This window comes from Arctopsyche grandis, chromosome 3 (genome assembly GCF_051622035.1).
Source record: "Arctopsyche grandis isolate Sample6627 chromosome 3, ASM5162203v2, whole genome shotgun sequence".
Classification (NCBI taxonomy): domain Eukaryota; kingdom Metazoa; phylum Arthropoda; class Insecta; order Trichoptera; family Hydropsychidae; genus Arctopsyche; species Arctopsyche grandis.
Genome location: NC_135357.1, coordinates 10253819 through 10269959, shown reverse-complemented (window position 1 = coordinate 10269959; position 16141 = coordinate 10253819). Strand labels below are relative to the sequence as shown.

The window sequence follows — 16141 nt, the reverse complement described above, 5'->3', positions numbered from 1 at the left end:
AAGTGTCGGATCATTCGTTTGACGCATAGTGCGGTCAGACCTTAACTGCTACTTTAACACTAGCAAGTGGTCTGATTGGTCGGTCAGTGGAGGTAAAGAGAAAAGAACCGTATTGCCGTATTCAGAAGGTCGCTTTTAGTTCACTGTGTAAAGCTCTCTTTGGGGCAGAATACGTGTGCCTCGATCGTTTATATTCTAGATTCGATTCGAAAAATACACGACACCGTTAACGTTATTCGACATTTCAAACATATTTTGCATATTAAACATATTAAGCCTTCATTTTTATCATTAAATATTTCTTTACTAATCATGTTTTTACTTTTTTAGAACACAATGAACGAAATCGATAATTTGTTAAAAAAAGTCATCTTCCTTGCAAAAAAAGTTACTAAAAATATATTCATTTTTTTGGAAAAAACAATATGTAGGGGGGGGGGGTTTAGCCTCCTCGTGCCCCACCTGTTTTTAAAATCACGAGCCGCCCCTGCAATCACATAATTAATTTTGCAATGTATACATGTTTATACATGTTTGAAATGATACACCACAATGTTTCGCTATCCACACTTGTTATTCAGTTTATCTATAATAAGCAGACGGCTTTAAACCGCATTTGCATAATACAGATAAATTTTAATGCGAAGATAAATTCAAAGTTTCACATTTGTATTTAGTGCAATTTAAAATTTCATTAGAGAAAGACTTCAAAGGAAGTTTAAGTTTTTTTCTTTTCATAGTTAGAATTGCCATCCATATAACATATTGAAGAATGGTTGAATCAAAGAGTACGACAAAATGTAAAGAAACTGTCGTAGACTCCGAACGTAGTGCTCGTATTTTGGAACGATTACAAAGTTTCAAAAAAATAAATCGATTTTGTAATATTGACATCCAAAATAGCAGGTTAGTAGAACATACACATACACATTTGATTTTGAAAGTTATAATTAATGAACGTTTGCTATGGAATTATAATACATATTTGGTTTATTGTTCTTATTTTAGTTTTTCTGCAAATGCTTTGCTGCTTGCTGTATGTTACGACTATTTTGAAGAATCAATCCTTGGAAAACCAGAAGATATAATGAAGAAAATGAAGGAATGTTATGAAAAAGTCAGTCCTGCAGCAATAGAAGTCTTAGATAACTATTTCAACACAAATAAATTGGGTGAAAATAAGATAATATCAAATAAAAAAAAGTAGAATAAAATGTTATGCAACTCATTTGATAATTAAATTTCAGACATTGACGAGGATAAGATAGACGAAATCTTAACTACATCATTTGTTCTAAATTTAACTGATATTTTCGACGAATGCTTAATATTTCTCGAGAAAAATATTCGTTCAGATAATTGCATCCGTAATATGAAGTTGGGAAAAAAGTATTTGGATGAGAATCTTCATAAAAAAGCGTTATTATATATCGTTGAACATTTTTCGGAAGTAAAACTTCTCAGTGCTTTAATATATCAAGACAATTTATCAATTTATTAAAATAAAACTGTTTTAAATTTCAGATTAGACATCAAGAAGACTTCCTGAAGTTGGAACAAGAAGAAATTTATGAGCTACTAAAACATAGTGATCTTAATGTTTACTCGGAAAAAGTTGTTTTTGAAAGCTTAAAAATGTGGATACTTTACAACAAAACTAATAGAATTCAGCACATAAAAAAATTATTTAATCTAATTAAGCTTCCCTTGCTACCTACTCAGGTAAGCATCATATAGATTATAAGTTAGTCCTAAAAGCAAATTTTCTTTCAAGTTTGGAAATATTTCTTTTAGTATCTGTTTGATGCAGTCAGCCCACTTGTCTACTTAGATCCTGAATGCAATCAGCTGTTGAACGAAGCTTTGCGGTGGCAAATTTTATCAAAACGGAAGTCAGATTTGCGTCCGTATTGGACAATACCTCGAAAATCTACTCAAGTTATACTCGCGGCCGGAGATTGGGAATTAAATGTAAATATTTGCATATACACTATAAAAAAATCGAATGTATGTAAAGTTTTTACTGTAAATATTTCCCTTTCTCAAACACGTATTAGAAGTCGTGCGATGTATGGCAACACCAGTGATTAACAAAAATTCGATTTTTTTTTACTAGAGATATAATGGTAGATCTGTAATTAGTAATGTAACAAAAAGACAATATTAAATTTTCTAAAATCCAATAAAATCAATTTGCAGCAATCTAAAATGTTGGATATTTATGATCCAGTTACAAACATTTGGACACATTACATGGATTTAAATCTTAACAAACAAAGATTTGGTTCTGCCCTTATTGACAATAAATTGCTTACGTTTGGTGGAGACGTAGGCAAGGAACCTTTAAATACGGTAATTTTTTTTAATTAAAAAATGTATTTTCATGAAACCTATTACTTTTTTTTACTATTTATGTTTTTTAATTACTTAGGTTCATTTGACAGATTTAAAAACAAAGTCGACGATTTTACTATCTTCACTTAATCATGCAAGATCATGTCCTGTAGCGGTAGAACTTGACAATTATATTTATGCAATTGGTGGAATCGACTTGTCTACTGGAAAAGCATTGAGTGTGGTTGAGAAGTACGTAATTAAATATTTTTTATTCATAGTTTAATCTATTCTACGTAACTTCTGAATCATATGTGTGAAAAGAGGGTGGATGTAAATTCAGCCCCTTTTCGCACATATATGTATGTACATATTTAAATACAACTCGAAATTCATTTGAATCATTCCACTAGTCATTTTTCATCGTCCCATCGTTTTTGCAACGTTATTCATGCGAGGGTTTCTTTATAAATACTTACATTCAGTTTTTGTATACCCTTTTTTCCTCGTTGTAACCACCACTCCCATTGATAATATGCATACATATCTCCTTTTACTCAAAATTGTACTATGTATGTATATGTATATTCTGTAACCATCTTCAAATTACTATATATACCATTACTAACATATTAATGGCAGTTTAGGATTCTAATTGACGGGCTGAAAACCAAACTGGTACAATTGACATTTAAAAAAAAAAGCTGGTTTAAGTGCTAAAATAATAGTGTTAAATAATAATCGGATTAGGCCGAGTAGCATCCCAGAGACTATGTGACCGTTATAATTGGTTTCGAGGATTATCTCCCCCGAATGCACTTAGCGGCGATAGCGGTACTCGGTCGCATTCCCGTAAAGTTCTTAGAACTAGCAGCGGTAGCGTGGGATAATTTTTATCTTTATAATTAATTTTGAAAATTAATAGTTTATTTGTTAACTTAAAGTTTTATGGTTTATTTTTAATTTATATATACATATATAATTAATTAATACAAAATATCGGTACTCGGTCCCATTCCCGTGAAGTTCTTAGAACTAACAGCGGTAGCGTGGGATACTTCCGTGGCACATCTAGTACGTGACCATAACAATAGGTCAACAAATCGGAAGATGCCTTGAGCAACCGACCCGTTATGAGGAGGTACTTAGGCGATATCAAGACATTCTGGATGGAGCACTGCCAGTGCGTGTATCTCCTTAATCACCAATAAATGCTGTGAAACGACATTGGCCTTTTACTTGGATCCTCCACCCACCCCTACGCAACAATGGCATTTCATATGTGCTATTATTTTGGCATTTAAACCAGCTTTTTATTAAATGTCACTTGTACCAGTCTGGTTTTCAGCCCGTCAATTGATAGTGTTAAAATATTTTCCTCTAAAATTAAATTATCAAATTGAATATAAACAATGTTATTCATTATTAAACAGATGGGATCCAAATACACAAAAATGGAACAATATAGCTCCATTGCAAACTCCTCGCTTCGGTACTAGTGCTGTTGCCATAAACGGTAACATTTTTGTTATGGGTGGTTCTAGTGATGGTAAAACATTTTCGTCTGTTGAAATATACGATCCAGCCACAAATACATGGGAAGTTGGAATACCGATGGTTGAAAAGAGAAAATGGATTTCAGTAAATACATATCACATATCACAAAAAAATTAAAAGTAAGCAGGGAAATAAATTAATCTTTTAAAATTTTTTAAAGGCGGTCGCCGTAAATGAATTCATATACGTGTTTGGAGGTGATGATACTGGCGGTCCTCGTCTGAAAACTGCTGAAAAGTTTGATACAAAGCTCAAAAAATGGACAAATATTGAAAATCTCATTTATGCTGGGGACGGTATTGGAAATTGCGTCCTATCTGATAAAGTGATTTGCGTCGGTATGTGATAATACAGTTTACATATTTTGTAAAGATTCTCCTCGTTACAACATAATTATTTATGGACAGGTATATCCATTTTCAGGTGGCTATGAATCGGCAATTTTCAACCACGTGCAAGAATATGATACTAAAAAAAATACTTGGAAATATTTGGCGCCAACTCTCGCTAATAGGGCTCATGTTCGTCTTTTGACCATTGCCAGAGATTTGCTTGCTATATAGAATACTTCCAAAAAATCACAGCAACAACGATAAAATGAAAATTAGTTTTAAGTATTTTTTTATTATTATGCATATAAGATATAAACTTTAAATAAATTCATTCAGAATAATATACCTATTTTTATTACAATACATACATAATACAATTGGGGGAGGAGTGAAACGATGGTGTGGTTTTAGACACGAAATTTAATATGGAGGGTGGGAAGGCAGTAAATATAGGTTTTCGATGGATGCTTTTCAAATAACGATAGACCATTCTATCAGTGTTCAATGCAAGAAATCCAAAAATAATGGTTTTTATAAGAAATTGATAATAGTGATTTTTTACGCGAAAAGCATCCATCGAACGCTGATCTTTGGAAGAAAGTTAAGTGGGATCTATCAAAATGCTTTAATCGGTGTCAACTTGCAGGATGGCAATCTATGTACATATATAGTTTCGGTCATGTCGTAGAGTACACACAATACCTTTAATATGAAATTTTTAAAATAAATATGTTAAATTAAATCAAATTATAATGAACCATTATAATATAAATTATAAAACATTAAAAAAGTTTTAGTTTTTAAATGCACATGTACATACATACATATATAGATATTTGGCCATCTTATTCGGGTCTGAATATCAGTGGCCAGTTTTCTCCTGTAAGATTCTTGCCATTTTTACAAGCTTTTTATTATTATTATTACAAGGTTCTATATTTCTATATTACAAGGTTCTATATTTCATTTCGCTCATTGGTCTGACAACATATTATTTTATATCCTACCTTATTCCGATAATTTTGAAACTTTGTCATTTTGCGCGGTTTGGTCAACGATAGGTATTTAAATCAATTTCTCCAGTACATACATATCTAAAATTTTAAAATTAACATTTTAATCGGGAGAATAATTTTCTTATGAGATTAAGGATCATGTAAACAATTTTGTTTGTCTTACATACATGTGTTGGTAAGTTTTTAATCTTACATCAAAGGATGTGCTGTGGTTTGAAGTTGTTAAAAAATAAATTATACAAAATAAGATGTATTATCAATCTACAATGTTATTGTTAAAAATTATTTTCTTTGGAGATACAGCATCGTGTAAATAATTTTTTTTGCCTTATTTTGGTATGTTTTTAATCTTACACCGAAGGATGCGCTGTGGTTTAAAGTTGTTGATAAATAAATGATAAAAAACAGTATGCATTTTGAATCTACATATGTACATTCTAAGTTATTATTAGTTACACAATTACAATAATTCAGTAACACTATTACATTCTACTCATCATGGAGGAATAAAAAAAAGTAGCAAAAAATAGAGAAATATTGGAGTATCCAAATCATGGTGCTTCTATTATTGAACGAATGCATGAATTCGCCAAAAATAATCGTTTTTGTAACTTGGAAGTGCTTCTGAAAGACAAAAGGTTAGTATAATTTTCAATTAATTTTTTTTTGTCATTTTTGTACTTAATTTTAGTTTTTCTACGAATACTTTTTTTTTGGCTGCTTGCAGTGAATATTATGAAGGCATTCTCTCTAATGTTTCAACAACTGTTTATGAGAAAATGAAGGGCTTTTCTGATAAAGCGAGTCCAATAGCTATGGAGCGCTTGATGAACTTTTTTTACACTAGTAAATTAGGTGAAATACTGACAATACATACAATTTTGTCACCACATATTAGATAAATAATTTAAAATTTCTGCTTTAGATGTAGATGAAGATAATATCGATGATATACTATCGACGGCGTCTGCTTTGCTTCTAACTGAAATTTTCGAGGATTGCTTAAAATTTCTCGAAAAAAATATTCGTCCAGATAACTGTTTACGTAATATCAAGCTAGGTAAAACGTATTTCAACGATAACATTCAAAAGAAAGCCTTTTTGTGTGCAAATGAAAATTTCCCGGATATAAATATAAATAATTAATTACAATATCATACATATTTACGTTTTTTTATTAAAAAATATGTAACATTAAAATTTGAAGGTTATACACCAAGAAGACTTTCTTAATCTAGAGCTGGATGAAATTGTTGAATTCCTCAAGTCTGAAGACCTTAAGAGGGCTGTACACCCGAAACCTTAATTTTGTTGTCGTTCCTTTCTTCGATATATATATTTAGTGAATGAATATATTGAGTGAATGCGACAGTTTCGCTTCGACCAGATAATACGTATTTTAAATCGAAAAAATCGAGGTTTCGTATTCTCCGAAACTGGACCAATTTTTAAAAAAATTTCATCATCAGTATGAGAAAGATATTTTCTATGCAACTGTGCGTATTTTTTTTTAAATCGACCGTGAAATAAGCACGCTGGATTTTTTTCATGGGTGTAAAAATGAGACGATTTTATAGATGTTTGGCAGCTCCTAGCTCATATGATGTTTTTATAATTTCATTTTACATATTAATAATACTCTGACATCTGAAATATCAATTACTCTTGAACCTTTTTTTTTCGACTACTAAACTACTACTTTTGTTTAAAACGGTTCGGTGATTACTAGTCAAATGTGAACTGGTCACAAGACAACCGGTCGCTCTAGATCGGTCACACGTGATCACTCATCACACTAAAACTGGTCACGCGAAAACTTGTCACAACCTAAAATTGGTCACGAGAAAACTGGTCACATCTTAAAATCGGTCAATCAGTCTTCTCGTGACCGATTTTAGGTTGTGACCAGTTTTAGGGTTTGACCAGTTTTCTCGTGACCAGTTTTCTCGTGACCAGTTTTAGTGTGACGGGTGATCACGTGTGACCGATCTAGTGCGACCGGTTGTTCTGTGACTGGTTTACATATGACTAGTAGTCCGTTTACCGTTTAAAACTTACTGTTATCCATGCGATGATGTTGCTCCAGGCTGGCCAACGTTCTCCAAACTTTATTTATGCTAGCACGAAGTGATTTAAAATAAAAGTAACATAGTGCCCCCCCCTTGCCCCCCCCCTTGCCCCCCCCCCCTGCGGGCGCACATGAGTATTATAGATCTGGGCAAACTAGCGCCCGCGGGCCGTATGCAAACCGACGCATATTTTTGTGCAGACTGCGAGTTATATTCGTATTTCTAAAAAAAGTTTTTGTTTTTCCTCCTAAATAAAAAATAAATAAAATTTGAATATATAATTAATTTAATAACTTATTATATTGTAGGAATCTCGTCATCGTCATCGTCATCGAAACATTCGAGAATATTCCGCAACAACAAACCACATTCCTTGCAGAACTCACACACGTAAACAAGCGGAACGAAACCCAGACGACGCACACCTGCAGTCATTATATTAAACTCAAGCGGAACGCCCCTACCAGTCGAGTGGAACCAAAACGGTCGAAACACGCCGCCACCATTAAACTACATCGAGCGGAACGTGCGCCAATCATTCCAGAAAATTCTACCCCTCGACAAAAGCAAATTCCTCGCTTACGCATCAACAACCCCACCATCGATCAGGTGATTCCAGAAACACTATAAAAGGAGGTACAACCCAAACAACGCCAGTCGACCCACAGCAGCAAGCTTCGACACACAGCAGCAGACCAGTCAACATACAGCTCCTGACCAGCCACCACTACACTACGCGGACTTGGAAGATCAACCAGCCGGACGAGCCAGCAACACACTGCCGTATCCAGAGACCTTCCGAACATAGCCGAACAACGAGCCAGCAACACACTGCCGCATCCAGAGACCTTCTGAACATAGCTGAATGCCGAGCCAGCGACACTCTACCATATCCAGAGACCGCTGAACGACATACTTTTGCCCACAAATATAATACCTTTGTACAACCATAGGCAAACAATAAAACTTTATAAAACTAGCACAACAGTGTTTCGTTAGGCTGGGATACGGTCAACACATCGCTACCCCGACGTGATCTACGCAACCTTCTGATCATTCAACAGCGCTGTCAACACCCAGTACCCCGCCTACAATATTATTAATTGTTTTATCATTCCATTCGTCTCATTGAATAATCACTTTTATATTGAAATTACACTTTCATGATAGGAAATAATGTATTTCTAAAAATAAATATTTGTGTCTTGCCCTTGACCCAAAAAAATTGTTCAGGCCTGGTGTATCGCGATGGCTTTGGTTTTTATCTACTGTCGAGTCCAGTAAGCTTATAAGATACCCATGTTTGTCAATATACGAGACATCGCGACGACTTCGCGCCATGGTGTATTTGGAACGAAAAAATAAATAAGCCATCACGTTGGCAGCCCGGAACGAAATGTCATACAGATTTCGAATTTCGTATGAGCGGGTAGTGTCTGTCGCACGTGGCCCCCATTGACTATTCGTGACCTTCTCGTCTATATTATTGCAAATACACACACAAACACGAACTCAGTCTCATCCTTCATCCTCTACCATTAATTGCATGAAGATTCTATTTGGAGTGCACCACTGCAGGTGAGCGACTCGTGCATCCATCATGAAAATGCACCCGATGTGCATTTATTGCAACATCATTTTAGTACACACTTACACCCACCCGTCACATGCATTTGCACAACCTTTTGTTCCTAGCCGATGACCGTCATTATCGTTACTTTGCATAAATTTTTATTCATAGACGATTACCATTCCCTAATGCATGTGAATAATTAATAATATACTCAAGGTTATCTTTCTGTATTTCCATTGGGTATTGTTGCATTGGAGAAAGTCAATGGATATAGCGCGCGCTATTATCATGCTCAATACGATTCTACAAATTTCAGTACATATTTACACTTCGAAATTCTACTATTTCATAAATAATAAAAAATCGATGGAATACAATCTTTTCCTTTGTTCATTATTTTTAGGATATATTTAATTCTGCTGACTACGCGTGATTGTTATTGAAAGTTGATTACTAATGCAGAAAAAAACATATTTACATATCTCACGATTAGCATATGAAATAATAAGCCTTTGTGATTCTGGTTGCATCTGAACATGAAGATAATCGTGTGGTTTTAGTTGATACTGTGTAAAATAAATATCCTGCTTCATAAACAATATACTGAAGTAAGTTGTGTTGACGCGTCAAATGTTATAATAGTTTTAAATTATACATGTGTACATAAATCTTATCTTAAATGGCAGTGAAATAAAGTATTGCATATTTTGTACATGCGTATAAATAATTGTCACCTATGTACATATACGAAGAAAGATTTTTCAGTATTAATATTAGATACATAATAATTTTTTACATACATTGTAAAAATAATTATTTTACATACATTGTAGTAATAACTATTAGAAATAGGGCTGTGCCTACCGTATGTACAAATGTGTGCAACACACAGGCAGCCGAAAGAAATGAGAGTCGAAAAAATTATATTCCTTAAAATACGAATAAAGACAAAGTACTTTTTAAAATACATTTCGGTTGTCTTGTTGTATACTTGTGGATTGCTGTTGCAAATTACAACTTGTAACACACCCGAACTAGGGTTTCCAAAAAACCGCCCGAAATAAAAAGCCGGTTTTCGGCTTTCACCGGTTTTAGAAAAATACTTTTTTTTTTAAGTTTAAAATTTTTATATCGAAAAAAAAATTGTAAATATGTATATATTTGCATAATATATATCTATATTATGCAAAAAAATAGTTATTTATAAATTAAATTAAGTTATATGTAAACATTATGAACTTTCATAAGATCATTACTTTATATTATTATTACAAATATTACAAATAATACAATTTGTATTATATGTACATATATCACAGTCGTAAAATGGCAGATCCTAAATACGCACATATAATTAAATGATTTAAATAAGCTACTATCAAGAATATATTATTTAAAAAATAATGTGTAACCTCGCAGAAAAACTATAATTGTGGAATCGTGAACTTAATATTAAGAACTGCTGAGATTCAATGATATATTATAGATAAAGAGATTTCAAAGTTGTTTTTACGCATCTGTTTTAGCTTAAAAAATCCGAAAGCAACCGTTGCAAATTTCGGAAACAAATTCATTTGAAACGGCAAATTCATTTGATCATTTTAAATCCATAATAAAAGTATGTGGCCTTAATATTTAAAGGGCAATTCCTTCGAAGAAAAATCAATTATATTTCGGAAATTCCTATGCATTTTGCCATAAATCATTTGACTACTTTTTTTGATGTTTTCAAGTACAAGGATTTACGATAGTGTGGGATTTGCGATAGATAAGGATACTTTCTATACCTGAAGTTGGGTAGGTCATTGAAACTACATACTTTCAATAATATTTTATTGGTTTATGACCTGGTCCATTACTAAATCTCAAAGAAACCGCTCAAGAAATAAAGTAATGTAGCTTTTTTTTTTGTTCAAAGAAATATACGCCTATTACCTAAGAGCGTTTATACACATTTATTTTGATCTTTCATTGAAATTTAAAATTCATAATTGTTAATTTTGAGGAAAAAAACATTAAAAATATATTATAGAAAACCTTAAAAAGCCGGTTGATCAAGCCAAAAAGCCGGTTTTCGGTTGTTTGAAAAATGGTCAAAAAGCCAGCTTTTCGGTTTAAACCGGCTTGGAAGCCCTACACCCGAACTATAATTAGGGGAAATAATGGGATAGCAGGGATAGCTTCGGTCCGCATAGAGCTACATAGGTCTTTTATATTCTATTATATCTTTGCGACTGCCAGATATATTTCTTAAAGGATGTTGAGTATTAGTTGGTCATCGAAAAAACAATGTCCTAGATGTGGGATTGGGGGGTAAAAACCAGAAAGATGTAATAAGAATAGAGAGGCCCTTACGAATAAATAATTGTCAATTTTACGCGGTACGTCTCTATAAATATGCTCCATCGCACGGAATACAATCGGATCAATTTACTTATAAAAATGTATCCCATATTGTTTATTGTGTGTTTTTGAATGTATTGTGCAATTTTTACCGATGCTTGCCCATCTTGCGAATGATATAAACAAACCGAGAAGTTTCTATCAGACATACATCGAGCACCAAGCGTCAAATACGGCTGATGCTAAAATTATTTAGATCTGTCCGTGGACAGAATGTCACTTGACAACAATATAACACCTAAAGCCACTTCTATTAATATTACATTTCTCTGGTAAAAACAATATATTTTCATGAATGAACTTGAAAACGTTCGATCTCTCTTGTCGTCTGGTTCTGTTCAGAACTAAACGTTTTGTTTTTCTGGTTAATTTTTGTTTATTTAATTTTATTTTAAAATTTTCAACACAAGGTAAGATTTTTGTACTAATATGCACTTTTTTTATTAATATGATTTATACAAATGCAAAGGTGGCCAAACTCCTAAGCGCGGCCCTGATTAGAAGTAAAGTTACAACAACAAACACTAGCTTAGATCCTAAATCATGCTTCAACAGTGTATTAGTACATAGATTTATATTTAAAATGTCACCAGTTGTGTCAAGGTCGTTTTTGTGATAAGCTACATATGTACATATGTATGAAAGTGTTTATAATATAAATAATTATTTTGTTTTTTCAGATAGACATTATTTTTCCAGTACGTATCATAGTAGAATGTGAAATATTATGACTGATCGTACAAAAGAAGCGAGCGACAAAAAAGCGAAGATGGGAGGAAATTACCATAGAGCAAGACCAAATTCTTCCATTATGCAACCCATTGAATTTCTAGTAATCGACGATGATACTCTACTTGATATCAGTTCTGATATGATCAAAGATGACGATGTCAAATTGGAAACACATTTTCACTCATTGCCACTGGGCCTAAAGGGTGAAAGTTTTCTTCTTATGGATCAGGAAGGGAATCTTAAAATCAATAGCGCAGATGAGTTTATTCAGCATTTAGATTGCCCAAATGACTGCAAATTAAAAGTTATTTCCATAGTTGGAAATTCTGGAGATGGGAAATCGCACACCCTTAATCATGTACATATTTCACTTACGTAATTCAGTAAATATAATAGATCACACAATATTTCCTAATTCGTAATTTAACATTGCAGTTGTTATTCAGAGGCCAAGAAATATTTAAAACGGGCAAATACGCTGATGAAGGTACTCGCGGAGTTTGGGCAGCTTATCAACCCGCACGTCGTCTCTTATGTTTGGATACACCACCACTTCATCATTCAAACTCGTCGATCCTACTGATGAAGGTCATTCAAAAATTTCTATTTAAATCATACATAAATTATCAATATATGTATATGTATACATGTAACTAAAAAAAATTACTTACATACATGCAGATTTTTGCAATATCTGATCTAGTAATCTATAGAACTCGTTCCGAGCGACTTTCAGAAGAGCTTTTCAAATTTCTTGGAGAAGCGTCAAAAGTCTACACAGACATCTTTCAGGTAATTTTTGTTTTATAATATTTTTTTATGTGTGCAATAACATTTTTAATTTAATATTTTTGTGCAATTTAGAATGTGCTTCAAAAAACAAGTCAACGTACCGATCTCGGAAGTGCATTAAGCACACAGGGTCCCGCAATTCTAATCAATCACGAGCCATTGCATTCCTTTCCATTGACAATTAGTAAATATAAAGTTTTCTGAAAGATTTTCTTGATACTTCATTTTATTTTATTTTTATAATATTAATTTTTTAGACAGTGATGGCCAAAAACCAGAGGAACAAATAATAAACAAATTCAAATCTATGAATTTAAATACTGAGGGACTTGGCTCCCTATATTATATTTCTACACCTCCAGCTCACACTTCTTTAATTTCTACTTCTCAGTTACCAAATGCTCTAAATAAATACTTAGAAAATACTGCCGTTAGGTAAAATATTTATTATTTTTTTTAATTTCTTCTATGATTTTGTTTACTTTGTTGGTCTTAAATTTATATATATATATTTATATTTTTTTAGATTGGCAAGGAGTCCTGGTGCCGTATTGAATGCTTTGAAATCTCTAACAGAACGATTCAAATCAAGACTGACCTGTGATGTTTCATGTGAAGCATGTCAATCTCCGTAAGATTTTTAATCTGTTTTCAATTTACAATTTTTTATACAATTACGTATATATATATATTTTTTGAAGGTGCTCATTACCAATGGGACATGAATCTGATGGATTGAAACATACATCAAACGAAAAGTGCAGGTGGGTTTTTTTTGTCTTTAATTTTGTCAGTATTCGATATTGTGTTTTAGTCTCCAATTGAATGCTAATTCTGTTTTTTAGATATCAGCGACAATTCAACAACAAAGAATTAATTTGTAGAACATGTCAACAAAAGGTTATTTTTTCTTCATATTGGTATTTTAATTTTTTTTTATAAACAGACTGAAATCATTCAAAAGTTATTATAATGTAGGTAAAATGGATAGAACCAACAGAAGAATCGTGGCTTAGCATTGCACGTCCTGTTTGGGATTCCTACGAATTGCATTGCCCTAAATGTGGTCCTATTTATAAGTATGACACATTTAACTCATAAATTGTGTTTAAGTATGTGAATGTGAAGGTTTCATTCATTTTTTGTTTTATTTTCTTATACAGAAGTAAGCAATACTGGTTTGGAAATAAATCTCCAGAAGACACGGTTGTTCATACAAACTATATTCATGTGTGGTCAGGGGTATGTTTCAATTATGTATTTTTTTTAAATATCTACGTTTCCTTGAGCCAATTTTATTGTGATTTTAATGTTTCTCAGCAGAATGAAGTTTGTGGAAGGTTCAGCGTTGGTGCACGAAGGGCTTTAGAAGGAGTCGGTAATCTTGTTGGTACTGCTTATAATTTATCAGCTGATTATATTGCACCCTCATATTGGCAACCCAATTCTGAAATTACAGTTAGTATTGATTTATTTCAATAATTTATACTTCATGTAAATGTTTTCAAACGTATTGTTTCATTGATAATTATTTTGTTACTCAGAATTGTGTGGCATGTAAATGTAAATTAAACAATAGTTGGGGAGAAATTCATCATTGTCGAGCTTGTGGTAAAGGAGTTTGTGGGAAATGCAGTACACATCGAGCTCCAGTCCCCAAATTTGGTTGGAACGATCCTGTACGAGTTTGTGATATATGCCGAGAAATGAATGGACATGCAGGTAATTTTTTAACATTAAAAATATTTCACTAAATTAATCGTCAAGAATGTAAAAGCATTTGTTAATTTTAGAAAACTCAGACGATGCTGTCAGTGTAACGCCAAGAAGAGTTACTGAAGTAGTTGCAAATACTTTGAGTCCATTAAGCATGGTATTGAGTTATCCAAAAGGTAACGCCGAACAACAAAATTTCACATTTTATATGCTCCCAAATTTGAAACCACAAATATAATATTTCTTTATTTTTGGTTTTTAATCAAGGAGTTAAATCAGTATTATTATTGCCAATGCATAGAATCTATGGTTGACTTTTTATGTTGCTTTTTAAATTAAAAGTTGTCGATTTTTGCAGGGGTATTGACTGAATTAGCACGTCCTGCATATTGGATTCCTGATGAAGAAGCGCCAATATGCGCTGTATGCGATTTCAAGTTTGGAACAAGTTCAGAAAGATCCCGACACCACTGTCGACAATGTGGTCAATCTATATGTACCATATGTTCTCCCTATAGGTTTGTAGATTTATTTTATTCACAACATGTCTTTAATTATATATGTAGATATAATTTATGAAATTTATTTAAATTTCAGACAACCTGTACCAGAAAGAGGTTGGAATTCGCCTGTAAGAGTTTGTAAAAAGTGTGCTCGGAATACGTGATATTTTTTCCATAAAGCTGAAGTGCCAAAAATAGAATGCTTGGAAATTACTGAAAAAATCTGTGATTAATTAAAGACAATTATTTTTAAAGGAAATTCTATTATTTTTAAAACTAAGCAATAATTATGCTAATGTTACGTATTTGTCATAATTTTATACTGATTTTTTAATATTAGCAGCATAGACAAATTTTTAAATAAAGTTATATGAATTTTTTTAACGTACCTATTTGTTTTATTTTATACCATTTTTTATTGCATATATATATATATATATATATATATTGATGTTATTTAAAATTATTAGATTTATTTTTAAATAAAACTACCATACTGACTATTTCACATCCACATAGCCCAATTACTGACATTGTAACAGGCAAGTGGTTGGACTCAAATAGCCTATTGAAATTTTCTATGAAATAAAATAACAGGATTTCATTGGTTAAAATACTAAAAATAGTGGAAAACTGTGATACATCGTTTACCAAAAATAAAATTTCAATATATGATTGTGTATAATTATATTATTTCTTCCATAATAATATAATTGTGTAAGAAATATTTTTAGTGACAAAGCTTGAATTTTTGTAAGGTTCATTTCGTTAATTCTGAATATAATAATAAATTTCAAGTGAAAAATTATGCCAAATAATCCCTTTTCAAATTTGGCATACTTATATGGAGTTTACTTGCGATTACGAAATAATGTTTTTTTTTTGCATACGATTATAAGTTGTACCATAAAAATTTTTCATCTAATATGTGCAACTTTAAATGAGACTAAATGTTTAAAACTATAAATATGAGGAATATTAAAACATCCGCAGAAAAAATGTCTGAAATTTGAAATTTCATTGGCTTAGTGGAATGTCTTAACAATTATTGGCCTCGTGTAAAATGCAGCATTTTAGACCGAAAGAATTGATGATAACGAAAATTACGAAAACA

At 32.2% G+C, this 16141-nt stretch overlaps 2 protein-coding genes across 3 annotated transcripts; both read left to right on the top strand.

Moving 5' to 3' along the window:
- The first annotated feature begins 330 nt into the window (after positions 1-330).
- Positions 331-4562, top strand: LOC143909057 (kelch-like protein 4). Its single transcript, XM_077426948.1, has 10 exons — positions 331-906; positions 1009-1172; positions 1248-1450; positions 1525-1722; positions 1795-1971; positions 2200-2352; positions 2432-2586; positions 3768-3975; positions 4052-4229; positions 4315-4562. The coding sequence occupies exons 1-10, from the start codon at positions 773-775 to the stop codon at positions 4452-4454; spliced, it is 1710 nt and encodes a 569-aa protein (XP_077283074.1). The 5' UTR covers positions 331-772; the 3' UTR covers positions 4455-4562.
- A 3977-nt stretch (positions 4563-8539) lies between these two features.
- Positions 8540-15416, top strand: LOC143923058 (zinc finger FYVE domain-containing protein 1-like). Of its 2 annotated transcripts, none has more exons than XM_077446549.1 (16): positions 8540-8886; positions 11965-12374; positions 12452-12604; positions 12698-12808; positions 12881-12992; positions 13066-13243; positions 13335-13439; positions 13510-13572; positions 13654-13708; positions 13787-13887; positions 13972-14050; positions 14132-14266; positions 14353-14530; positions 14602-14700; positions 14883-15042; positions 15122-15416. In XM_077446549.1, exons 2-16 carry the CDS (start codon positions 12012-12014, stop codon positions 15189-15191), a joined length of 1962 nt encoding a protein of 653 aa, XP_077302675.1. In that variant the 5' UTR covers positions 8540-8886; positions 11965-12011; the 3' UTR covers positions 15192-15416. The 2 variants fall into 2 exon arrangements, with proteins under 2 accessions (XP_077302675.1, XP_077302674.1); XM_077446548.1 differs by having other exon boundaries at positions 8653-8886; positions 14129-14266; positions 15122-15415.
- The last annotated feature ends 725 nt before the right edge of the window (positions 15417-16141 follow it).